Source organism: Nothobranchius furzeri, chromosome 14 (assembly GCF_043380555.1).
Source record: "Nothobranchius furzeri strain GRZ-AD chromosome 14, NfurGRZ-RIMD1, whole genome shotgun sequence".
NCBI classification, from domain to species: domain Eukaryota; kingdom Metazoa; phylum Chordata; class Actinopteri; order Cyprinodontiformes; family Nothobranchiidae; genus Nothobranchius; species Nothobranchius furzeri.
The window spans coordinates 13,274,665-13,301,145 of NC_091754.1; the positions used below are offsets into that span (position 1 = coordinate 13,274,665).

Below are 26,481 nucleotides of genomic sequence, written 5' to 3' on the forward strand. Positions count from 1 at the left end.
GCTAATAGCATGGGCGCTAATGACTGTAAAGACATACTGGTTTTTCTCCTTGAAGCATCAACATGTTCCATCTTTGTTGAAACACCTTCCTTCTGCATCAATCTTTCTCTTCCTGGACATTTTAGGATGACGTTTGGACACTTGTTTTCACTTGTTGCATTAATTAAACATGGAAGTGGATACACTGCACCTAGTGGCGAGTCACTGCACTGGGAACACAATCGCCATGCATTATGGGAAATGTAGTTTATAGTCAATGTGCGCTCTGAAGACTTATTTTAAGACACTTGAATCTCTTGCGGGCCACATAAAATGATGTGGCGGGCCACATCTGGCCCGCGGGGCTGGTGTCTAGCATATGTGCTTTAGATGGTCTCTCAGTCTAAGTAGAAATGGACTTTCGCGCCATATTCTCATTTTCTGTTTAATCTGTAATTCCAGTCCATGAATAATCTTCAATCTAATTATATATTCTTTAGCATAAACTGTCATTCTTCAGCCTGTCAACACACAAGCCTTATTAAACCACAGCTTGGCAAAATGTGAGTATGCAAAAAAACTATTATTATAGTATTCAGTAGTCTTTACTTGATCTTCTCTCCTAGATGAAATTTCAACTACCATCTTTTAAACTGAGTTGAAAGGCCTGTTGGCCTTTTTTTCCCATCTAATTTCTTCAACACGTGAAGTTTTGGAAACTCGTTTTCCATGTAGCCTGTAGAAAAGTTGCATAAATTTGCAATTATAATTTTACAGAGTGTAAAACTATGAGGCGTACAATGTAAAGTTTCTGTGGTATTTTTTTTTCTCCATCATTGTAAATCAGAGCTATCATTTCCTTGCACACCCGACTCTTTCTTAAAGGTCAGGAAAAGTTGTTGGGTTCTATTGTTCCACCAAAATTGCTGCAATCGCAAGGCAAACACTGCTTATCACACCAGCCAGGTGTCGGTAACAGCTTGGTACACTTGCAAAAAAAAAGAAAAGAAAGGAAGCAACAACAAAACTTGTGTACAGCACAACACCTGGTGCTACTGTCCTGCTGTGCTTCCTGCCTGCTCTGACAGCAAGGATGGTGAGAAATCACCCTGGCAACCAGATCACCAGGGAAAATACAAGACCCAACTCAATTCACTATAGCATGGATTAGCCTATATGGCTAAGGGCAAAAGAGAAGAAAAAACACTTAAGATTCAGTTTACTTTTCATAATTTTGAGTAATAATTCAAAGCACATTAACAACTAATCAAGGTTAATTTAACGTTTGCCACAGCTACCTATTTCACAAAGTCAATACTAATTTTAAAGGGTAAATTATACAATTTTAATAATTGTAATAGAATTAGCAGCGTCTGATTATTTGCCAAGATAATGAGAATACTTAATGATGTATGTGTTCCAAACCCAAGGCAACAAGGAGAATGTACGTGGGCACATTTTTAATTCTTACCTCGACAGTGAACTCCTTCATCGTAGCCGTCTTCACAGTCTTTAGCCCCATTGCACAGTTTGTTAAAGTGAATGCATTTTTTTGTCCCAATGCACTGTATGTGGTTAAGGGGACATCTGATCACCACCTCCTGTGCACCTGAAGCAGAAAAACAAAAGAACGTCTAAATACTTTAACATTATCAAGTTTTTTTTACCCAGTAGAACCAAAATCTGCATTTTTTTTCAATCAATTAAAATTCATGTCATTCCGTGTCTTTCCAAACAGCCGACATGCAGAAAGAGAAAGAACGCATGCTTATGCAGATATATTTATACTTCACAGTATTGTTCTTCACACACAACAGATGTTCGCCAAACTGCGTTGAAGCGGCGTTTGGGAAATCTTTTAACAAACACCTCGACTCCCACTGCCAGCCAGAGAACAGCGAAGAGCAGCTGCTTAAGGATTCATGAGACACATAGATAAGCGACCCTCATTCACATGGCAGCCCCCGAGAGCACATAAAACACAGCTGACCAGTACACCAGCACCATAAACGTGTCACATTCCCACCCTAATTGCTCTGATATCAATTACCAATGTTCCTTTGTAGGCACTTAAGGGGAAGATTTATTATCCATGTGATGAGACCTGAAACAATCCCCGGAGTTCTTCCACTTCTAAGGACTTAGTACATTTGGATCATCGTGACATCCGTGTCTACTTTGAAAGGTAAAGGGTGGCATAATTAATGTGAGTTTTACAACAAAGGACACCAATCTGTGAAGAGGGTAATGCACAGATGTGCGGGAGAGGAGAGGAAATAATACAAGTCTCTCAATCCAAGATCCTTTCTTGCCTGGAAAATATCTGGGCTTCATCATTTGCACCACTGAAGACTTTAATATCATCACACGTTTTTGCACTTTTCTTTTAATTTACTTTAATCAGGCTGCTAATGTAAAAATCAAACTTTTATTTGCAAGTTTGCTTATAAGACAAGGTTTGTATAGCCATCAGCTGCTTATTACAAATCATGAGGGATCTATAATTTGACTAATTAAAAGTGTGAACTCTGAAAAACATTTGTAATAATTATTTATGACCATAATTGGGCACTGTAAGATTTCCATGCAGGCTGAACATGAAAATAGTCTCCTACACCTGTCTCCTGCATTAGCTTCTGATAGAAAATAGATGGTGAAACTCTAGGATTTGAAAATTCTGACAGATCTATGTCAGACTGTCACATAACATCCGTAGAGTCACCCATCCTGACTCACAACAGGGAAGGCTGTTGTTAGTTTAGCATCCAGGAAACAGCAGAGAATGCCCCGACTTGTAGACGCTAACCATTAGCATTAGCACCTCCACCACACAGAAAAACTCCTTCAGACTTGTGTTATTAGGGGAGATAATAGTGGTAGAGTCTCGTTGCTGTTATCCAATCTGAGGCAAGATATCCAAATATCAGGAAATAAAACTAAATCCTGCCGCGTTGAGCCACTCTGCTGCATAAGACTTTTCGGTACAGATGTAAGCAATTCTGGTTTTTTTTTGCCCCAATTACGGCTTGCAAGGCAACCATTCCTACCAGAGACCATCCAACGCATAAAATCTTAATTATAAAAAAGCTACTTAAAACAGCTTTAAAGCGGTTATACGCCCACTATTTTTATACATTTGCAGTGTCCTCTACTATGAATGAATGCCTTGTGGGTCATTCCCTAAGACAGGGATTCCCAAAGTGTGGTGCGCGCACCCCTGGGGGTGCGCGAGCTGCCGCTAGGGGGTGCGCGAGGTGAATAGTTGTAATGGCTGCGGAGCTCAGAGAAGACTGTCATATGTCACTATTAGCGTAGAAACTCATTTGTGGGTGGGCCAAAGAAAAAGTAAGTGGGCACAATAAATGTAATTGAAAACAAGTATACTTTTGCGCGCGCGCGCGTGTCCTCCACATGTGCCCTAGCTTCATAATAACAATGTGCCGAGCTTCAGCACTCTGGCCTGCGCACGCTGATATGTTCCGTATTTGATCATTTTTAATGGTGTTGGAGCAATCTGAAGGTGGTGAGTCATTCTGGCAGATTGTAATTAACACCTGTCTCATGCAGGTGTTCTGACGTTGTAAACCTCACACACAGAACATTGTGGATGTAACTAAATAACAAGAAATGATTCCCATTCAGGCTATTGACAGCGCGCTGAAGATCTGAAGTTCAGAGTGCGTCTGTCAGAGGTCAGACGCGTTCAGGCTGAACCACGGCTCACGGGTGCACAAGTGAGCACATCTGGGCTGGGCAGAAGTCATTTTACAACATTGGTTTAAATAGCGCGAGATGCGGTGACTTGAGCGGCTGTGCCGCGCGCGCACACACACACAGATTCAATAAGCGCACACGCTGCTTTAACTCCAGCGCGCCGTCAGACTGAAGGCAGAAGTGAACGCTGCCTCCACCACGATAAAAACTTTTAAGAGGTTATTTTTCATTCAAGGTCAAATTAAGATATTAGCTTCTGGGATGAGTCGGGTCCGCTCCAGCCAGTGACTCCTCATGAACCTGACCACAAGTCCTGTTACTGCAGCATGTGTCATTCCAGTCCGCATGACAGCGGATCACAGATTCAGCCACACTATAAAACAGCAATAAGTCGGTCTGAGGCAAAAGTGAACATCATGGCTATATCTTGTCCCCTATTGACATTTGATTATGCACAAGTAGGTGATCAGCTCAGGTTTACGCAGAACAGAAGGAAGGAGAGCGCTCTGGCCGCACAGGTTAAACGTTCCTACTTTAAGAAAACCGTTAAATTACATTGTTTATGTGCTACCTGGGCACTCTAAATATTTATTTAAAATGAAATCAAAGGAAATTGTAAGGGTATCGAATGTTTATTAATTACTATTTAAAAAATGAAAGTGATGGGGAATTTTTTTAACCCTGTCTGTTTAGCTTGACATCTGATATATATATATATATATATATATATATATATATATATATATATATATATATATATATATAGAGCCATGCCCCGATGGGGGGGGGGGGTGCGTCGACATGGTCGGGACATAGAAGGGGGTGCGCGGCTAAATAAGTTTGGGAACCACTGCCCTAAGAGAAAGAAGCTTTGGCGCTCCTGTTTCAGGAAGTACAAATTAACTGGAGGACTGGGAGGTAGAAAACGGTCACATTTTAAGTCTAACACATTAGCATTCAGCATTTAAACTCCACCACTAACTATTTGCTTTCAAACATGGATGTTTTATCTGCACAAATAACACAAGCATGAGTTCTGCTATGTTTTGGAGATGCTAATGCTAACGGTTAGCTTCTACCGTGCTCTGCTCTCTTCTGGATGCTAAATCAACGTGAGCCAAGATGGGCGAGTTTGACGTAGATGTGTGTGGCTTTGTGTGTTTGTGGCTCTTTCTGCCCCGAGCATTTCCCCATTTATTTCCTTTCAGTAGCTACGGCAGAAAACAGGAGCAGAAGACTAGTTTCAAACATTGTACTTCAAAAATAAGAAAGTTTCTAGTACATTTCACAGTGAAACTCACCTTTAAAATGAATCCATCACATTAAAAACAGAGTGAAGTCTTCACTACACTCAAGCTTTAGTGTCCATTTGGTAAATGTGCTATTTAACACGCAGCTCTAAGGGTCTGTGACAAAGTGACACTGCTGTCGGTTCCTTTTTTTTTTTTTTTTGGTTTCTCGCCACATGGGCTCTAATCTAATGTGATAAGGGGAGGGATGATGCATGAATATTCAGTGGCGCTGATCTGTTATGCAGGGGTATACAGATGGTCTCCTAACAGCTGAGGTGGACAGAAATCCTCTATAATGTCCCAAACTACAACCATGGTGCACAAAGTCAAAGAGATAAGAGTTTCTTTGTCCTTTGTTTTCACCAAGATGCAAACGACCTTCTAAGTCAACAATCTGTTTACTATCTGATCACAAAGCTGGTAAAGAAAACTTTTCATTCAGAAAGATGTTAAATGACCACCAGTCTACCAGTAGAGCATATCTGAGAAAAGCAAAGGCAAAACGCAGAGCACGCTGTAGTGATGAAGATGTGTCATCCCACATTGACCTGCTGTAATTCAAGCAGTTAGAGCCAATAATTATAGATTTGTTTGTGTGTCTGTGAGCTTGTGAGGCCTCCACAACCAACATGATTAGAGCACATGCACATGATCAGAGGTGTGATGGGAAACTAATGAAATCTTTATGGGGGCCTGGAGGGATCATGTGACATCGTTTGTGAGGTCACAAATTAAACCAAAGTGCTTGAAATGATGTTGACAAACAGCAAAGATGTGTTAGAACCGACCCAGACACCAACCAGTAGAGCATCTCCCAACCAGATGACCCGTCATTGATGTTTTTGGATTTCTTACATTCTAAATGACCGTGACAGGGTTATTCTTAGAGGGATGGATGGAATAGATTTAGGCAGTGTTGATTTTTATTTATTTTTTTTACAACTGAAGTTAATAAATACGAAAAGAGAAAGATATTCATCTCCAGAGGTTTTTTTTCTATTTTCTCTTCAGGGAGCCAGCATTTTTTATTAATTTTAATAAAATGTATAAACAGATAAGCTGCCATATCTTTTTTGTAGCTATCTCCTAAATGAAAAACTACACTTAAACTGTGCCATGATGAATACATTCATGAATCAAGATGAAACAAAGACACTCAAATAAATATTTGATTAATCACAACAATAAGAGAAAGGCAGATAAGAATTGCTATCCCTATTCAGCCAAATAAGTATTTAAGAACCACCTTTATATGTGTTGAGGTACATTCAAGTACCAAAATGTACACTAAACAAGTAATCAAAGGTGCACACTAGTTGAAAATAGTGACACAAACATTTGTTTTGGTAATATAACAAAGCGTTTTTGTGTTGTATGCAACATAAATGATGATTCACCAGACGGTGAGGCCATTTAAACTGCATGACCTTTTTAAGTCATAAAAATTTAAATAAACTGACATGAAAATGTATTTTTTGTCTTTATCTGACAGTCAGATTTGCAGGTTAAGTTGAACAGTTTAAAGAACCCAGCTGACGTAAATTCTGTACACTAGACACTACTGATTGGTAGTGCTGGAACCAAGATCACACCACAGACCAGAGAGGACCAAGACGAGGCCAGGACATTTAGAGGTCGAAACCAAAAACATGTTTGACAAGAAAATTTTTAGTTAAAAAAGGGTGTTTGTTTCATTGTTGCAGGACTGGCAGAACTGTAAATCGGCACCTGTGGCAACTGGGGTATATCAATACACTCCAAATTATTTGAAGTGGTTATTAGCTACTCCGCGGGGTGGCTGGGCTCAGCCTTAGGGATAGGGTGTGGAGCTCGGACATTCGGGAGAGACTCGGAGTAGAGTTGCAGCTCTTCCGTATCGAGAGGAGTCAGTTGAGGTTGTTTGGGCATCTTGTTAGGATGCCTCCCATGTTTCACAGTTTCAGGCATGTCCTGCTGGCTGGAGGCCCCCCTGGTCGACCGAGGGCACGTTGGAGAAAGTATATCTCCAAACTGGCCCAGGAATGCCTTGGGGTCCTACCGGAGGAGCTAGTGGAGGTGGCCGGGGAGAGGATGGTCTGGAACTCCCTAGTTGTGATGCTGCCCCCGTGACCCAGATAGGCGGAAGAAGACAAGAGACAAAAGAGAGGAGGTTGTTAGTGGTTTTTAAGAGGGGGCTTTTTCACTCTCGTCAGTAAGGCATGGACAAAAAGTCTATCAGCGATGGTCTCAACCGGTCATGTTTAAGAAAAACCCGAGTCCACTCAGTCCAAGTCCGAGGCAGGGCCAAGGAAAAATGCCCTTGATACCAAAACCTAAAAAGGGTCTCAAGACCATATTTAGAGCCACTGATTAGACTTAAATGCTTGGATTTGGACTTCAAAAGAATACCAGAATATTTTACAGTAAAAAAAAAAAAAGATGATGAACGTTTGAGACAAATATGCAGATTCCTCACAGACGTTGCCAAACTAAGATTCAACACTGGGTGAAGTAACCCCCATACCACGGGGCACTAGGCTAGAAATCTAGATAGATCTTAGCAGAAGCAAAAGGATTTTGCTCCACAGGTCGGTATAGCCATGCTCTGAAGGAGCTTCAGCAGTGTACCGAAATGAAATGACTGTTTTCCACCACAAGTCATTTCCCCCCTCCCCTCTGACACAGAACTAGTCTGCATGAGATATGGCCTCAAGGTCTCATGCATTTGCTATAAACTGCTTCTTTCCAGCTCAAGAGAAGAATGAAGAAAGGATTCTCTCCTTTTAATAAATCAAAGAACTCTATTTTTAATAAAGCTAATCAAACAAAGTGTTAGTCAACAATACGATGTGACCAATCTGTGAAATCAAAATATTAATTACTTTATTATAATCCCATAGAATATAATAAGTAATATGACTTTAAATGTTTCCACTAGGACTAATCTCACGTAGCATTAAGAGAAGACACATTGCTTTTACTGATCCAATCAGAATCTGCCAGATCTGACGGAGGCGTGGTTTTGGTGGTGCTTGGTAAATCTGTCATCTTTTCATTCGACCATAAACCAAAACATCCGAAGTATAAAACTATGCCCACGCCATCTTTAACACCAGTTCAAAGCGTTCTAGAGAAGTTGTTGGAGTGGCCAATCCGTAACTTGCCTCTTCAGCCAAAAGAACCAACGACAAGCTGGAAAATCCATTGCTGTTCCAACTGCTGCAATGGTTCCTTTCAGAATAAAAGCTGAACCACCATGACCCAGTTTTGGGTCTTGCTAGATGCCAACAAAACTGTCGTGACCCGGAAATATCTCAAGACTGGTGGTCGGCTGCCGCGGCTGTTTCTACAGGCTTCGGCTCCATAAAGGTCAAGCTGGACCTTTACACCTCCTGATCTAGACGGGGACTTCCGCTAAGGGTACATAGACCGACAAACGGCGTCGAATGTGTTTATGAATCTCCTAACCAAAGCTTAGCACGAAGACATCACCTTCACTTCCCATCAGAACCAATCGTTTCTTTGGGTTTGCTGGTTCTGAGCAACATTCCACATTACACCATTCTCCGTCTCATTCACCTTAGTTACACCATACACTTAGTGTTTAAGTTAGTCTAGTTTAATTTGTTTAGTAATAAATCTTTAAACTTTGAAACTTGACTCTCTCTCTTCTGTTGTCTCTGAGTTAATACAAAGCTGTTTTCTAATCTCTGAAATAAAAAAGTTCCAGTCTTCTGGTTAAACAGTACCTACAGATCCATAAGGTTAATTTCATATTTCCTATGGAATCCTATGTCTTATGGCTTATTAAATAACACATAATTTAACTCATTACAGCAGGCCCCAACAGTTTTGTGTGTAGCCAATCACAGCGCTCTATCAGTTTGGTGGACGAGATTAGCACCATCTTTAGGCTTGGGCTCTTCTTTGAGTCAAGAGCAGACAGAGATACTTTAGTCCATTATTTAGAAAAACAATGTATTTGCATCTATTTTGATGATATGGCAGACTGCCCTGTTGACCTGCTGTCCGTAGCAGTGAGTATGTTGCGTTGTTCGTTGTCCAATAGCACGCGGGGACTGAAAGACAATCATCAAATCAGCCCCATGACCTAGATTCAAGAATTTCAGTTTGTTTAGATGTCAGCCATCTCAGAAGTGTGAGACTCTGCTTGTTCAGACAACAAGACACAAGGTCATTGAGTCTTAAAAAAGAACAAGCCCCGAGGTACCCCGTACACCGATGAGCAGAGACACGTTTGAGGATTACTGTCCTATTTTTTTTGTCCTAACTTCACTGTGACATTAGTGTTGTCCGTGATGCTATATACAGGGTATCTGCAGGTTTAAGGGAGGCAAATTTAAGACTTTTTAAGACCTTTTTTAAGGCCACTTTGACCAAATTTAAGCTTTTTTTAAAATTAAATTTAAGCTATAAGTTCCAGCTATTGCCTGGAGCCGGTGCTAACCACGTCGTGAGCGTGGGATTAGCCATCCAGTTACCATTAAACTTGCACTTCCCCATGGCGCAAACTCCCACTAGCTTAACCAGCTAATGTGCTCATCTAAAAACCGCCCCCTTTCACAACCGACTGAATGTGTACGGTTCCGCTTACGCCAACATCGTACACAAAAAATGCTGAACACTAACTAGAAATTCACGAAAATTTTTATAGAAATAAAATAACCTTGTTTTTTGGGTCTTTGGTAATTTAAGACCTTTGGAAACTGGATTTAAGGATTATTTGTCATTTTTAAGGATTTTCAAGGCCTTAAATTTGGAAAAGCAAATTTAAGACTTTTTAAGACTTTTTAAGGACCCGCGGATACCCTGTATATAATTTATTTTTGACTACAACACAAAAACATATAGTGTTTTTCAGGTTCTGACAGTTTATTGAGCACTGCATTTTGTAATACTGTTTAATTTTCTTTAACATATTTTGTAAAATATAATATAAAATAAGAAAGAATGAGACATTTCTGAAAGGGAAAAAGGGGATTTCAGCAAGTTTATGAAAATTATTTTATTCTGAACCGTTTCCATTTATAGAGCAATAGCACCTTAAAACAAACAGTCTATCTGAAAGTTCCCTAAGCTTGTAACAACAGGGATTCACAGAATTACTTAAAAACATTCATTTATGATTAGGGTTGAAGATTAAGGTAATTGTTTTTATTGTCTGACCCAAGGCAGAGTTGTTCCTATAACACATTAAACTCTCTCCAGCAAATCACACTGTTCTGCACATGCTCCTCCTCTCAGCAAAAATACATATAATTATTTTTAAGAATCTCAACTAAAGTCAAAATGTCAGGAAAAAAAAAAGCAAAAGCCTTGACTGCACTGAGCTTTGGTGCAGCTAATTTGCCTGGAGGCCATCAGTGACTTTCTTTTTGATACACTCGCTTACACGTCACAGGAAATTTGTCTGCAGAGAAGCATAATAGATTTATACATAATTTGATGTTTTGACGTCTAAAATTATGCACAAAAAATGCAATGTGGAATCCAATTTGGTTGCTTTAGTTAAGATTTATTCGGGTTGATTTCAGCAGCTGCAGTGGATTTACCAGTTTTTGTAGATTTTGCAGCGTTTTTGCTGCAGAGATTCTGGAAAATATGACACATCCAGTACAACAGAGAGTCAGACAAAGTTAACCTCCTGCAGCTTCTCACATTATAACTTGTACATGACTCACACAAAACACTGATCAAAATTAACTACAGAGTGGAGATGCCTGGAAGAGCGCACATTCATCTGGGAACGACAGCACATCCAGGGCAATTTTTTCTATGTGACCTAATCACTCATCATTTTCTTCCTCACATTCCAGTTGATTTTTAGTGGGAATGACTTTCTCTTTGGTAAATCGTCTTCAAAGAAGCTCAGAAGTTAAAATTCTGTGTTAGATTACTTGTCGGACTACCTGTGGAGATTTGTTCATTTTTATCCTGATAACAAACCAGACAAATAATTTAGGCAGAAGACGAGATGAGAAAGCAACAGGGCTGTGCTGAAAGCTATTTTCCCTGAAAACAGTAGTGAATGTGAGACATGGTTTTCCTTACAATACTTAAAGTGGGCATATTATGACTATTTTCTAGTTATAATAGTTATATAGTTTTTACAAAGATTGTTTATGAAGTTATTTGCCTTAAATCCATCATAAATGAAGCATTTTCAGCTGTTTTTTCATGAAATTTTCAGAACCCTCCAGAATGAGTCTTATCAGGGCTCTGTTGTAGACAACAAGCTGGAGCAGGCCCTGCCCACCCATCCCCCACTCAGGCTGCTATTGACCCTTTGCACCGACGTCACCTAATCAGTGGGTCCACCATGGTGGACGGCAAAAGCATGTAAACGGTGAGCGACACGACTACTAAACAAAGGGAAAAGTTGACCCTTAAATTGTTTTTGCGATCAAAACAAAAACAAAACTCCTCCAGCATTCCTTCAACTAGTTCATGCCCAGTTCAGTTAGCAGAATGACTAATAATAATAATACATTTTTATTATAAGGAAACTGGTTTTTGGTACATGGAACGTCACCTCGCTGGCGGGGAAGGAGCAGGAGCTTGTGGCAGAGGTTGCGCGGTACCGGCTAGATATAGTCGGACTCACCTCGACACATAGCATTGGCTCTGGAACCCAAGTCCTTGAGAGGGGTTGGACACTCTTCTTTGCTGGAGTTGCTCCGGGTGAGAGGCGGAGGGCTGGGGTTTGCTTTTTGTTAGCCCCAAGACTCTCTGCCTGTGTGTTGGGGTTTACCCCGGGGGACGAGAGGGTAGCTTCCCTGCGCCTTCGGGTCGGGAAACGGGTCCTGACTGTTGTTTGTGCTTATGGGCCAAATGTCAGTTCAGAGTACCCACCCTTTTTGGAGTCCCTGGGACGAGTGCTAGATAGTGCTCCATCAGGGGACTCTATTGTCCTGCTGGGGGACTTCAATGCTCACGTGGGCAATGACAGCTTGACCTGGAGGGGTGTGATTGGGAGGAACGGCCCGCCTGATCTGAACTCAAATGGTGTTTTGTTATTGGACTTCTGTGCAAGCCGCAGTTTGGCCATAACGAACACAATGTTCGAACATAAGGATGCCCATTGGTACACTTGGTACCAGGGCAGTCTAGTTCGCAGGTCGATGATAGACTTTGTAGTCGTATCATCTGACCTGCGGCTGTATGTTTTGGACACCTGAGTGAAGAGAGGAGCGGAGCTGTCAACTGATCACCACCTGGTGGTGAGTTGGATCAGATGGCAGGGGAAGATGCCGTGCAGACCTGGCAGACCCAGACGCATAGTGAGGGTCTGCTGGGAACGCCTGGCAGAAGAACCTGTCAAGACGGTCTTCAACTCCCACCTCCGGCAGAGCTTTGACCACGTCCCGAGAGCAGTGGGGGAGATTGACTCCGAGTGGGCCTTGTTCCACTCTGCGATTGTTGAGGCTGCTGTTGCTAGCTGTGGCCGCAAGGTGGCCGGTGCCAGTCGTGGTGGCAACCCCCGTACCCGCTGGTGGACACCAAAGGTTCGGGGAGCCGTCAGGCTGAAGAAGGAGGCCTACAGGGCGTGGCTGGTCTGTGGGTCTCCGGAGGCAGCAGACAGGTACCGGATAGCCAAGCGAGGTGCAGCAGTGGCAGTTGCCGAGGCAAAATCTCGGGCATGGGAGGAGTTTGGTGAGGCCATGGAGAAAGACTATCAATCGGCTCCAAAGAGGTTCTGGCAAACTGTCCGGCGCCTCAGGAGAGGAAGGCAGCAACTCGCTCACACTGTTTACAGTGGGGATGGGGAGCTGCTGACATCAACTGGGGCAATATTTGGGCGGTGGAAGGAATACTTTGAGGAGCTCCACAATCCCACCTATGCACATTCGGAGGAGGAACCATAGCCGGGGGACCTGGGGATGGACTGTCCAATCTCAGGGGCAGAAGTTGCTGAGGTAGTCAAACAACTACACAGCGGCGGAGCCCCGGGGGCAGATGAGGTTTGCCCAGGCTATCTCAAGTGTAACGGCATGAAGGTTCTCTGATTTGTGCCAAAGGTCACATTTACCCAGCTGGGTCATGCTGGGTCAAACAGTACTTTGAATCCACAGATTAAAGCCCAAGGAGCCACGATGTCTGCCAAGATCATAACACCAGTAACTACTGTTCCGTCAGAAGAAGGACACTTCAAGCCACGATGATAATAATTAAATAATAATTAATAAACTTATGATTTTATTACTGTTTAAATAACCATTAATACATGATCACTTGGTTCAGATATAAAGGTATTTTAATTACATGAAATGGATTATTATGCTTTGGGTATTATAATGATAATAATTATAATGATTACAAAGATGTGTTCAGCAAAGAAGACCTTCACCCTGTCTGCTAACAGAGTTCAGATAAACAATAACTGCAGCACATGTTTTGACGCATGACCAAGCTTTCTTCCGGAGAGAGGGGGAGAGTTCTGAGAGGGTTTGGTAAAAACTAACCATCAAAGATTTCACGTCCAGTTCTTCAACCAACACCACGAGGAAAGGAGAACGGCTGTCTCCTAAGCCTCCACCTGCTATTCTGTCACACCGACAAGAATGGCTAAAGCCGGGCGTACACTGTGCGACTTTTTCACTTGCAGCGTTCAGCTTCAGCTCAAACTGTACGACTTCCTCGCAGAGCAGATCTCACGAGTCATGTGCTCACACTGCACGACCCAGTTCTCGCATGCGACCTGACTGCTCACATTGTACGTCTGGTAGCAACACGTCGGCCCTAAAAATGTGCTAAAAATAGCAGTTTTTACTCAACACGTCAGACTTTTTTGTCTTGCCTGTTGTCCTTCGGGAGTGCTGCAGGAGGACACACAGGGATTTATGGGGGTTGGATGAGGAAAACAAAATAAAGAAAGTGAATCTGTGTTTTGTGATCAGTTTAATTTGACATGAACACGACAAACACGCTTTCTTGACAATCTTTGTGAGTAAAAAAACGTGTAGAAACAAAAACGAACAGCGTCTGTTAATAGGGAAATAGCGAGCGACCGGCCGGCGTTGATGCAGGATTGCGTGCGCATGCGCCGTGAGCGGTTCTGATACTTTTTGGATCGTAGCTGCTCGCAGCTGCTCGCAGCGCCGCTTCAACAGTGCGATACCCTCACGAGGGACGAGCGAAATATTAAGCACACCAGAAGTCCCTGCGACCTCACGACTGCTGATCGGCGGCTGGTCACGTGGTGTTAATCGCCTCTCGTAACCCCCTGTACACTACACGACCGCTCGGCGCAAAACTCGCCCCGATGTCGTGGCTTCTCGCACGACTGGAAAATCGGCTCAAAAAAGTGAAAAAGTTGCACAGTGTACGCCCGGCTTTAAGAACAAACTAAACTAACGAACTAACGAAGACTCTCCCAGAGTCATTGATTTATGAAGTTAATTTAAATTCGAAACTTGCATCTGCCAAACGCTTCGTACAGCCGTGTACCCGGCTACGACTCTGGACCAGAGCATCGGACACTCGCGTCTTCTCTGCCAGCCCCCGAGTGTCATCTTGGATGAACCCATCCTCCGATCTCCAGATCCACAAGAGGGTCAGCTGTTTTGGGTGAGGTAGAACACGACAGATGACGTTTGATGCTGTTTTCTCTCGAAATAACTCAGTTATCCGCAAAACATCTTTTTCATCCAGAACACCTTCCATTCCCTCTGAAAGAAACCTTCTGAGAACTTCATTCACACATTCAAAACTCATCATTCTCAAATTAGCTCCATCCAACACAGGTTTGCTTTAAAACAAGTAATATCAAAGCTGTTAAGGATTTTCATCAAAATTGCCATCTATGAATTGTCATTTTATGATTGTTGTTTCAAATCTTTCAGTTTAAAATTGTTAGTAAATAAATTTCTTCATTTTTAAACTTGCCTCATTATTGAAATGAAACACAAAAAAGGGTTGCATTTCCAGTTTATCGAATGAAAAGAATCTTACTGAATCTTCTGTTTAATAAATAAACTTTGGTTATTAATTTAAGCATCTTAAATTAATATTTACACCATTACACAAGGCTATGGATGTAGTAGGGCTGTCGTGGTTGACACGTCTCTACAACACTGCGTGGTCATCGGGGGCAGTTCCTGTGGAGTGGCAGACCGGGGTGGTGGTCCCCATCTTTAAGAAGGGTGATCGGAGGGTGTGTTCTAACTATAGGGGGATCACACTCCTCAGCCTCCCTGGAAAGGTCTACTCCAAGGTACTGGAGAGGAGGGTCCGATCGATAGTTGAATCTCAGATTGAGGAGGAGCAATGTGGTTTTCGTCCTGGCCGTGGAACTGTGGACCAGCTCTATACCCTTGCAAGGGTGATGGAGGGGGCATGGGAGTTTGCCCAACCAATCCACATGTGTTTTGTGGATTTGGAGAAGGCTTATGACCGTGTCCCCAGAAGCACCCTGTGGGGGACGCTCCAGGAGTATGGGGTGGGTGGCTTTCTGTTAAGGGCCATTCAGTCCCTATACCAAAGGAGCGCGAGTTTGGTCCACATAGCTGGTAGTAAATTGGACCTGTTCCCAGTGAGGGTTGGACTCCGCCAGGGCTGCCCTTTGTCACCGGTTCTGTTCATTATCTTTATGGACAGAATTTCTAGGTGCAGCCGAGCGTGTCGAGTTTGGTGGCAGGAGAATCTTGTCTCTGCTTTTTGCGGATGATGCGGTCCTCCTAGCTTCATCCAGCTCTGACCTTCAGCTCTTGCTGGGTAGGTTCACGGCCGAGTGTGAAGCGGCTGGGATGAGGATCAGTACCTCCAAATCTGAGACCATGGTTCTCGACCAGAAAAGGGTGGCTTGCCAACTCCGGCTCGGGGGAGAGGTCCTACCTCAAGTGGAGGAGTTTAAATATCTCGGGGTCTTGTTCACGAGTGAGGGTAGGAGGGATCGGGAGATCGACAGGCGGATTGGTTCAGCGTCTGCAGTGATGCGGGCGCTGGTGAAGAGGGAGCTGAGCCAGAAAGCCAGGCTCTCAATTTACCGGTCGATCTACGTCCCAATCATCACCTATGGTCATGAGCTTTGGGTAATGACCAAAAGAACGAGATCGTGGATACAAGCGGCCGAAATGAGTTTCCTCCGTAGGGTGGCTGGGCTCAGCCTTAGAGATAGGGTGAGGAGCTCGGACATTCGGGAGGGACTCGGAGTAGAACCGCTGGTCCTCCGGATCGAAAGGAGCCAGTTGAGGTGGTTTGGGCATCTGGTCAGGATGCCTCCTGGACGCCTCCCTGGGAAAATGTTTTGGGCATGTCCTGCCGGCAGGAAGCCGCCGGGTCGACCCAGGACACGTTGGAGAGGTCACATCTCCAATCTGGTCCGGGAACACCTTGGGGTCCTCCCGGAGGAGCTGGTGGAGAAGGCTGGGGAAAGGATGGTCTGGAGCTCCCTAGTTGGGACGCTGCCCCCGCGACCCGGACCCGGATAAGCGGAGGAAGACGACGACGACGACAACTTCTAAATTCTTCTTTTTTGTATCTCTTTCCTTCTCGTGTATTTTTTCCCTGCAGTCAGTCAAAGCATTAGACAATTTTATTGTATTTGTGACAATAGAATCAAATAACCAACGTCGACAAATATTTATTTCACGCAAACTCTAAGAAATTGGTCTGAAAAGGTTTGCCGGCATATTCCAACTCACACAGACTCGTATATCAGCACTCTGTAATCAGCACCACTTTGCTTCGTCTCCAATGTAGATTAAGACTTAGACAGAATGGCAGACACATCACAAAAGCTATGATAAGAGATGAAACATCCAGAACTTGCACAGTGTTAACATTAACTTAGATGTTTTTAAGCTGATGTGGAAGGAGGAACATGAAAGGACAAAATGCTTAAATATTTCAGTTTCATGTTGTGTTTCCGTTTTCTTAGATGACCTGTTATCATTTATGACATCCTTGAAGCTTGAAAACTATTAGCATCACTGGGATCTATAATGATGTTGTCTGATTTGAATAAGTGATGGGAAAGATCTACATTTTAATAATATTATAGTTGCTATAAATCCCACACTGGGTTCACTATTTGGACCATTATTGTTTAGTTTCCTCTCATCTGTATTTTACCCAAAAGCCACATATATTCCATGTGTGATATTTATGATGCGCAGTGGCTAGACGTGTGACAAAGAAAGTACGTTATCCACAGAAATGTACAAATTCCTGGTTTTTCCTGGCAACTTCTAAAAGATAAACAGACAAATATAACAACTTTAGTTTACCCCCATCATGTTTCATTGAACTTAAAGGTGTGGAACACTGAAAAAATACTTTTTAATGATTATTTCTAATTATAATCAGTCCTTCTGAGTTTTTTACACAGACTGAACACGAAAATAGTCTCCTACACCTATCTGCTGCATTAGCCTCTGAGAGAAAATTGACGGTGAAACTCTAGGATTAGAAAAGCCTGACAGATCTACGCCACACTGTCTCTTAACCTTCATGGACTCACCCATATTGACATATGAGGGGGAAGGATGTTGTTTGTTTATCGTCCAGGAAACAGCAGAGAACGTATTGACTTGGAGAAGCTAACCGTTAGCCTTAGCAACTCCACCACACAGCAGAACTTCTTCAGGCTTGTGTTATTTGTGGAGATAAAACATCCACGTTGCAACGCAAACAGAGTCAGTGGTAGAGTCATGTTGCTGTTAGCCAATCTGATGTCTAAATATCAGGAACTAGGACTCCAAATCCAGCAGTCTGCAGCGACTTTCTCCTCCTGTTGAATTATCCATGCTGAAACAGGTGATTATAGGCTTCTATCCTTAGACTACGACAAGGCATTTATTCCAACTAGAGACCACTCCAAATATTTTTATGAAACAAGTGTTCCACACCTTTAAACACTGTTCTCCCTTTAACAGGCACCAACATCATAACAACATGGACTCTAATCTAATTATGTACTTTTGTGCAGCCTTTACATTCTTGGGACTTGAATTTGCGTGACCTACTCAGCCAAAAGGTTGTTTTAATCTAGTTTCTTTAGAAGGTTGGCCATGTTTAGCCATTTTTGTCCACAATTTCCCAAATAAGTTGGTTTATGCCGTGTGAAAATGTTTCAGAAAACAATGAAGTATGTTTTAAATTCAGAAAATACTTGAATTGAAAATAAAATGTGAAACCTGGGGTTGATTGTTTAACTAGAAAATGTCTAGGTTGGCAATCAGTCACTGATCCAGGTGAAGGAATTCCAGTTCCTCGGGGTCTTATTTATTGAAGCAGGAGATTGATGGAGGGATTGGTGCTGACACTGTACTGATCAGTCATGGTGAAGAGAGAGCCAAGTCCAAAGGCAGAGCTGTCAGATGTACCGATTAATCTACATTGTGACCCTCACTTATGGCCATGAGCTATTGGTAATAAATGAAAAGAATGGGAAAGGGATGAAATAACGTTCCACTGCAGGAAAGCTGGACTATTCAGGAAGACTATGCATTGGAGATGTTGCTCCTCACCACTGAAAGGGGCCAGTGGCAGTTAGGGTGTCTTTGGGGACAGTGAGAGGTGCTTTGGAGATGTCCAACTGGGATAAGATCAGATCCATGGTTTGCCAATGGGTGGGTGGATGGATGGATGGATGGACGGATGGACGGACGGACGGAGGGAGGGATGGATGAATGATTGGCTGGATGGATGGATGGATAGATGGGTGGGTGGGTGGAAGAAAGGATGGACAGATGGGTGAATAGCTAGATAGATGAAAGGATAGAAGGATGGATGGATGGACACTTCAAGCTATGATACTTGCTGGGTTTTGCATTATTTTTGCACCATGTCAACTTTACTTTCTGGTGCTAATTTAGTTTCCTTCCAGACCATGGTGCTGTAGCATCATGAATGGCCTCTAATTTGTGACAAAGGTCACATTTTCCCAGCTGGGTCAAGTTGGGTTGAACTGTAACTTTGCCCCACAGATTAACCCGCCAGGAGCCATGATGTCTGCTAGACACCATCTTTATCTGCTTCTGTTCCGTCCCTAGATGAAGGACACTTCAAGATTTTACAATAATAATTTTAAATAATAATTTTAATAAACTCTTTGACTTTATTACGGTTTATTACAACCATCATAAATAATCTCTTGGTTCAGTATAAATGTATTTTAATTACTGAAATGACTTATGCTTTGGGTAAATAATAATAATGTGTGTTCAGTAAACCAGAAGGTCGTCTTGCACGTTTAACGACCTCACGCAGAGGGTATCCAGGGTAAAGTTAGAACACCTCACATGTCTTTACTCATAACATCAAGCTTTCTGACGCTGAGAGGGCGTGTTCTGAGGGTTTTGTTAAAACCAAATCCCGCAGCTGTAAAGTCAGTTCTTGAACCATACCAGGAGACGAGGGACGGCCACCCAAGTCTCTAATAAGCATTCTGTCACGCCGATAGTCTTGCTTCGAATAAACTCAACTGTAACCAGCTGGCGCAAAACTCCTTCAGAGTTAAGCCAGACGCTCGACACCGTGTACCCTGCGACATCTCTGGACCAGAGAGTCGGTTCCACTCGGGTCTTCTCTACCGGACCGAGTACCCCTGAGGCTGACAACATCCTCCTTGACCTCCGGATCCACACAGAGGGTCGCCGTGCTGGGTGAGGTAGCACACAGATGGTGTCCGATGCTGTTTTCTCTAAAACAAACTGAGTTAGCTGCAAAACAACTTTCCACCCAGAACGTTTCTCTCGCTGAAAGAAACATTCTGATTCATTCACATCCAAAACCTCGCATTTCATTTTAGTTTCCATTCAGTCACAGGTTTGCTTTTAAAAACAAGTTTTAATATCAAATTGTCTGTTAAAAATTGTCATTTCTAAATTGTCATTTCAAATTGTCATTTTAAAGGTGTTAGTAATAAATTCTTAACTTTTTAAAAAACTCTGACTTTTCTTTGAAATGGAACACAGAATGGTGTGTATTTCTGGTTATTGAAAAAGCAAAGATTCCTTTTAACTTCTGATTAAATAAATAAACTTTTGCTATTAAATTTAATTATCTTAAAATTAAAAATTAATCTTTGGATTAAAAATAGACTAAGCTCGTTGGCATATGAACTTCTATCGAATATATAATATCCTAGATATTTATATGTGATAGAAGCTTCATTTGTTAACTTGTTTGGATCTTTTCTCAGGATCTAACCAAACTGATAGCAAACAGTGTTAAATCCTAGTATGTAGTTAACCATGCAACAGTGCACTCGAGGGACAGCCCGATACATCGAGCTAATATATCAGATGGCCAATATATTGGCTTGACAAATTAGTCAACCGATAAATCGAGCTGATATGACCTCTTCAATGGAACAAATTTAGAGTCAGGCACATGTGCAAGCAGGCCGATAAAGCAGCGGAACTTTATTTAAATATGGATTTGTGTTCTTGGAAAAACATCTGCTTAATAAGAGCTCTAAAACTCTCTTTTTATTTACCTGTCTTAATTCTTGGTCAGTTTATTTATTTGTTTGATTAAATGTTGATTCCCACATTGTGAAGTGCTCAAAATTAAGATTCAAGTGGAAAACTGACTCAGGTTAAGAAGTGTTGTGCATCCACTGTTGTTATTAGTGGCATCCTAGCATGCAGATAAGGCAGAAAATGTTGAGATATCGGCCCAGAAAATCTGCATGACATTAAACTATCGGCTGACCGTGGCCTTTTCTTACCAGCATCGGTAAAGGTTAAAGAAAAACCCATTAGTGAATCTGTAGTGCACTGAACAAAATTTTTTTTGTTTTTTTCCCCTATATAAAATAAGAATATTGAGTCTGAATGAAAATCTTCAGAAGCACAAGTCAATGTGATGTGTAACATGCTTTATATGGTGATGGAACCATGATAAAAGCACTAATGTGTATAGAGCTCCAGCAACTCCATTCAGCACATAATGTCTCATTTGTTGTAAATGCTGAGTGTTCTGTCCAAGCTATTCCCCCAATAATAAATAAATAAAAGTCCCGGTTTAATTTCACTGAAATGTAGAATAACGTCAGGTGTTGGAATCCATGACACCCTGGTAGCACTTTCCAGCAAAGAATCAATACATAAGGCTGTCTCGAGAAATGAGAGCCCTCGGGATGTCTAGTAAAGCAGAACCTCAGAAAAAAGGAGGAGAGATATGAAAAAGCTCAATTTAACACGGATAGTAAGAGACCGGCTTTTTCATAACTGAAAGAAACGTAATTAATCAATGGAGATCATATATATGAGTATATATATGAGTGTTTTGAGTTTAAAGGAATAAATCATGTTAGGTGATTTAACTGGATAAACTAAAACCAAAGTTAGAAGAATATGTATGTTTTTAAGGAAGATTGGACACAGGGTTTTATTTACTGCTCATATTTAGACAAAAATAAGTTTAAACTAAAAATAGTATATATTTGTAGTGAAAACATGAGTTGTAAGGTGTAAGGTACCAAAAGAAGAGACTAACCCCAAAATTCCACTACCTCCGCTCCGCCCCGCCTTCCGCAGCCGCTCGCTTCCGAACTCAATTTTTACTGGTACCCACTCTACAACGGCTCCGCTCCGGTGCGGAGACCTGAGGGGGCAAACAGGCATGCGCGGGATTTTCGAGATCTTGCGATACAGTCCGAGCAATAAACGCGGAAGTTAGATCCAAACACCCGTTGTGTGGGAGAAGCATCGAAATGAACTGTTTAATCTGCCCATCATTTGTGTTGAGAGATCAGCAGTGTTTGGATCAACAAAGTGTGACTACTATGATAGCAGAAACTGTATTTATGGCTTATTTTTGTGCATTTAAAGTTCAGCCACCATTGATAGTTGTTAAAAGTTGTTAAACCTGTGCATATGAAACAAAAAACGCTTTTTGTTTATCGATTTATTGTGAAATAACGGAAGCTGTGCTTGCTCCCTTTCTTGTTGGGCGATTGTGATTTCTGTCCATTGACTGCGGAGGTGCTCCGGCGTCCGGCGAAAATAGGATCTATCCTATTTTTGCCGGATGGCGGAACGGCGGACGGCGCACTGTGCCACACGGCTGCAGTAGTGGAACAGCTCTGATTGACAACAACAAGACCGATTTTGCTGCGGAGTTTGTGCCGGAGCGGAGCGGAGGTAGTGGAATTTTGGGGTTACATTTTTCCTGCTGTAACCTAACAGCGTTTTTGGCTTGTGGTGTTTTTGCTTTAAACAGTTAGAAACAGGAATACAGACGCCATCATAGTGCAAAGAATATTTGTCACCACTGCTTTGCATCTCTGACTGGCGTAAATAATCTCAACATCCAGTTACCAGAATGAGTGCTTGACTATGTACTGGTATGTATCTCTGAGCCCAGCAGGGTGGCAGGACTCTGCAGAGAAACCTGCTGATTCCTGATTATATTGGTTGTGTTCTATATTACTTTGACTGGCTGAGTGGTTTGATGAACAAACCCTGGGTTTGTTTTCCTTTCTTTTTTTTTAAGGTAATGACACTCAAATTGGATTTGCATCTTTTTAGATGCAGCATAGATGTGATTTAATTAATTTTTTGCATTTAAAAAAAAAATAAACAGGAAACTTTGCCATGCACTCTTGGATTTAATTAATTGGTCATTCAACGCGATTGATAAGATTTTTTCTATGATGAGAACGGAGGAGGGGGCTCCCACTTGCCCTCACGGGACACACACAGCGGGATATACGCTTGATTCCTGGAAGGAGTGAAAGGTCATCTGTCTCTCTCAGCTGTCCATTGAGGATGTCGAAGATATGTGGATATTTGGCCTGATGATCACTGGATTTCTTCTGATTGGAGTGGGAGGATATCTGGCTTTCCGTAAAATTGGGATGACGGGAGCGATTGGAGGGCGACCCGCACCCATGGACGGCACCGTCCGGGCGGAGACCTCACAGACTGGGACGTTACTCGAGGTGAATCGTAAGCTGGACAATGTCCTAGCTGCGTTACCGGTGTTAGTGCGCAAAATGGATGTCATCTCGGAGAGGGTCACCGGACGGTGTGGAGATGTTTAATAACCCGAATTGGCTTCACTGAAGGACTGATTATCTCTGCTTGACCCAAACACAGTCTTGTTATCCTTATCTGACGCCATGCAGCCTTGAAGGAAGGAATGCAGACAGATGCTGGCCATCAACCTGCAGGAATGTGCTCTGCGCCCCTCCCAAGATCTCTCTCCCTCCTGTGGACACAGCTGGCTGAGCGCCGCACATGGCTGCTGGCCCTGGAAAAACAGGATCCCAACAGAACAACCTTTGGAGTAGGCATGAATGAAACATAGAACTAGCAATGTATGTAAATGACATACAGTTAAAACTAAAATAAAATACATTAAAAATAAATTGGTGATATATAACTATTATCGTTCTCTATTGTTTGGTTCAATGACAGAGATATTCCATAGACATGAGAAGGACGTATCCTCTGGCTACTCCCCTAAACTAATGAACTATGACCGTGTTTATAGAGTGGCTACAGGAGAAGGCTTTGGCCCATTCATATATATTAGGCTGCTCGTTATTCTTCATTAAGCCATAAATAAAAGGCTGTTTCCAATGATTCATGCTGATTTACATTCAAGTCCTGGCTACTGAATGCCTGTGAGTTGAACGACACTTATAGCACTGATTAGAGAATGTCAATCCCAGTGGGTGTCATGGTGTGGTTAACTCTTAGCCTCCGTGTTTACAGCGAGTTAAAGCTGGTATCACAGCGATGCCTTTCTTCTCTGCCGCACCAGCAGGGGAATAATGGAGATTTTAATAGTTAAGTGTCATACTGGCTCCGTGACAGCAGGCATGTTAAGTTTGTAATATATGCTCTTTTGCTTTGGTTCTTAAGGTGACAAGCTGAGACCCAGTCCTTCACAACTCTCGTACTTGGAGGGAACACAGAAGGGAAGAGATGTCAGCGCAGCTTAGAAGCCGAGTTGGGGGGGGGGGGGGGGGGGGTAGCGAAGATGAAATTGTAATGCGCTCCTCCCAGTGCATCACTTCTGACAGGAATGAGACACAGTGCGGGTACAAGATTGTCACCAGGCAACACAATTCCTCCACTAATGGTTTTTGCCTGAGACAAATGCTCAAACATATAGAACTCTGTTAAACGGCAAAGGGAGGGGCAATCCAGAGAGCAGGAACTGACTAGAGGCAAATGACATATTAGGGGCAGAGATGATTCATCTTTGGTAGCAGTTTTACAGTTTGGCAGAGAAAGGAAAGAGGAAAAGAAGTTGCCTGGAAGAGAGAAAGGTCTGAAATTCCAAATAACGACTCGTAAGTGCGCAGCCACATAGTGTACACACACTATTTGGTGTTTATCTTCTATGGAACTGCTGGTGAAACAGATGGCATGAGCCTGGAGAAATGTACATAAGTTCTGCTCCAAATGTAGGGAAATGAATGAAAAAAATAACTTTTTTCAGGCTTTATGCAAAGCACAAGCCTCAAATTATTATGCAAACAAGCCAGGAAACATGTGTGGTAATGATGCTAATAGCCAAGGACAGTCAATCTGGTCTTAAATTAAATCTAGGTGACAGGAAGAGGCCAGGGAAGAAAAAATACTTGATTTCTAATTAACGTTTGCCATGTTAAAAAGCTCAGTATCTTAAAGGACACAGTGTGACATCAGAGCTTAATGACTTACAAACTGAAATGCAGCACCAAAAAACACATTTTTATCTGTATTAAAGACAAAAATCCAAAATTAAAAGCTGTTTTTCAGATAATAACTAACAATATTTCTTTTTCAAGCATTATTTACTTGTTTATTATAAGGCGAGCCGACATATGGGTTCTATCTTCGCAGGGAGGATGGTGATGGAACAAAAAGGAAAATGTTACATAATGCAAAAGGCCCAGTCTGTTAGCTCAATAACACAGAGCTACGCTACATTACCCCCTAAACCTCCAGCCTACTGGCGCCGTCTCATGGGAACCAGACACATTAGTGATACATTTATTTCAGTATGGGACTCGCCAGATAAACTGTGATGCAACAAGTTGATATAAAGACTCTAAAGCATAACTGAAGTCGCTAAATCTTCAACATAAATGTGTCATTGATCGTGCAGCACTTCAGTCAGGACTTTGTCTGGCATGTTTTCATAAAACAAAAAGAACTTATTTCATAAATATGACTGACATTTTCTATTGCGCCTACTTTCTTGTTGTTACAGAAATTGATTTGTTCATTTTAGTGTTAACTTGTAGTCAAGTTCCCTTTAAAGCTGTCTTAGCACAAGTCTCTCTCTCTCTCTCTCTCTCTCTCTCTCTCTCTCTCTCTCTCTCTCTCTCTCTCTCTCTCTCTGTTATGGTCTGCGTCTGCCCCTTCCTTCATGTGCCTCCTGGTGTTTCTCCATCCTCTCTAGGTGCTCCTTTTGTGTCTTCTAGCACCCTCATGTGTCATGTCTGCGTCTTCCTCATGTCTCCTGGTGTTCCCCATTTGCCCTTTAGGTTTCCCCCCTCAGACATCCCTTTCCCAGGTCCTGTGCTCTCTTGGCCCCCTCTTAGCCACGCCCCTGTTGTTTCTTTCTATAGTGTTTTCCTTTCGTGTCGGCTTCCCCTTAGTATATTAGTCATGGTTCATGCTTTCTGGTCTTTTTTTTTTCTCTTAGGTCATTTTCCTTTGTTACAGCCTTTCAGTATTTAGTGTGTTTTTCCCACCAGTGTTTTCTTCCTCCTCTCTGATTTAGTAATTGTATTCACCTGGTCCCTCTCCCCACACACCTGCAATTATCTCCCTCTCATCTTTCCAGTCTATTTAAGCCCTGTCTTGTCTCTGTGTTGGTGTCGGTTCATTGTATGTTTGTCAGCGTTGTTTCGTGCTCTATGTGAGCTTATGTCTCCAGGTTTTGGTGCTCTCAGTGAGCTTTTGGTTTTTGTTACACGGGTTTTTGGATTATTGGACTTTTGGCTCGCTGCCTTTGGATTTATTTTTGTTCGTCCTGCAAAATAAAGTATATTTACTTCACATCATCTCCAGCCTCGTGTCATCCTGGGTTTCTGCATATTTGGGTCCTAAACATCCTCAAAACGTGACACACACACTCTCTCTCTCTCGCTCTCTGCGCTATATAAGATTGTTTTCTTTCTAAGTTGGGGTATCTCTAGTACATTCTGCAGTGCTCCAACATTCTTCTTTGTTGTTTTCTTGTCGTCCAACAAGGACATTAGCTGTAGCTCTGGCTAGCTATGTTCTGTGGTTAGCATTACTGCGCCCAACGTTATTATACACATTGAAGTGGGTTGAGACACGTTATTTAAGGTTGCGTGTCTTTTCTTAGAACAAACCATCTCTGGCTGTTACAAAATTACAAAGATGAATATGAACGCAGGTCAAAGATGGCTCAGACGTTTTGCTATGCTACGTTTGACACTCCAAGCTGTCTATTTTCAACAACTACTCACGGTAGAGTTGTGCACACATGCTGTCAGTTGTTGCAGGATCAAAGGTCAATCTTTGTGAGTGTAGCTATTGCTAAGAGGAGGATGACAGGTTAAGAGTCAGGCCAC

General features: G+C 42.3%; 1 protein-coding gene across 5 annotated transcripts in view; it reads right to left on the reverse strand.

Annotated features, from left to right (window-relative positions):
* The window catches only part of lrp1bb (low density lipoprotein receptor-related protein 1Bb), a 481,608-nt gene that overhangs the window by 320,052 nt on the left and 135,075 nt on the right, over positions 1 to 26,481 (reverse strand). For all 5 annotated transcript variants that reach the window (XR_011516175.1, XM_070543934.1, XM_070543933.1 and 2 more), the window contains one exon: positions 1,451 to 1,588. Coding sequence is in view for 4 of the 5 variants with exons in the window: in XM_070543934.1 (XP_070400035.1) it covers positions 1,451 to 1,588 (138 nt within the window). In the remaining variant the exon portion in view is untranslated. The remainder of the gene's footprint in view (positions 1 to 1,450; positions 1,589 to 26,481) is intronic.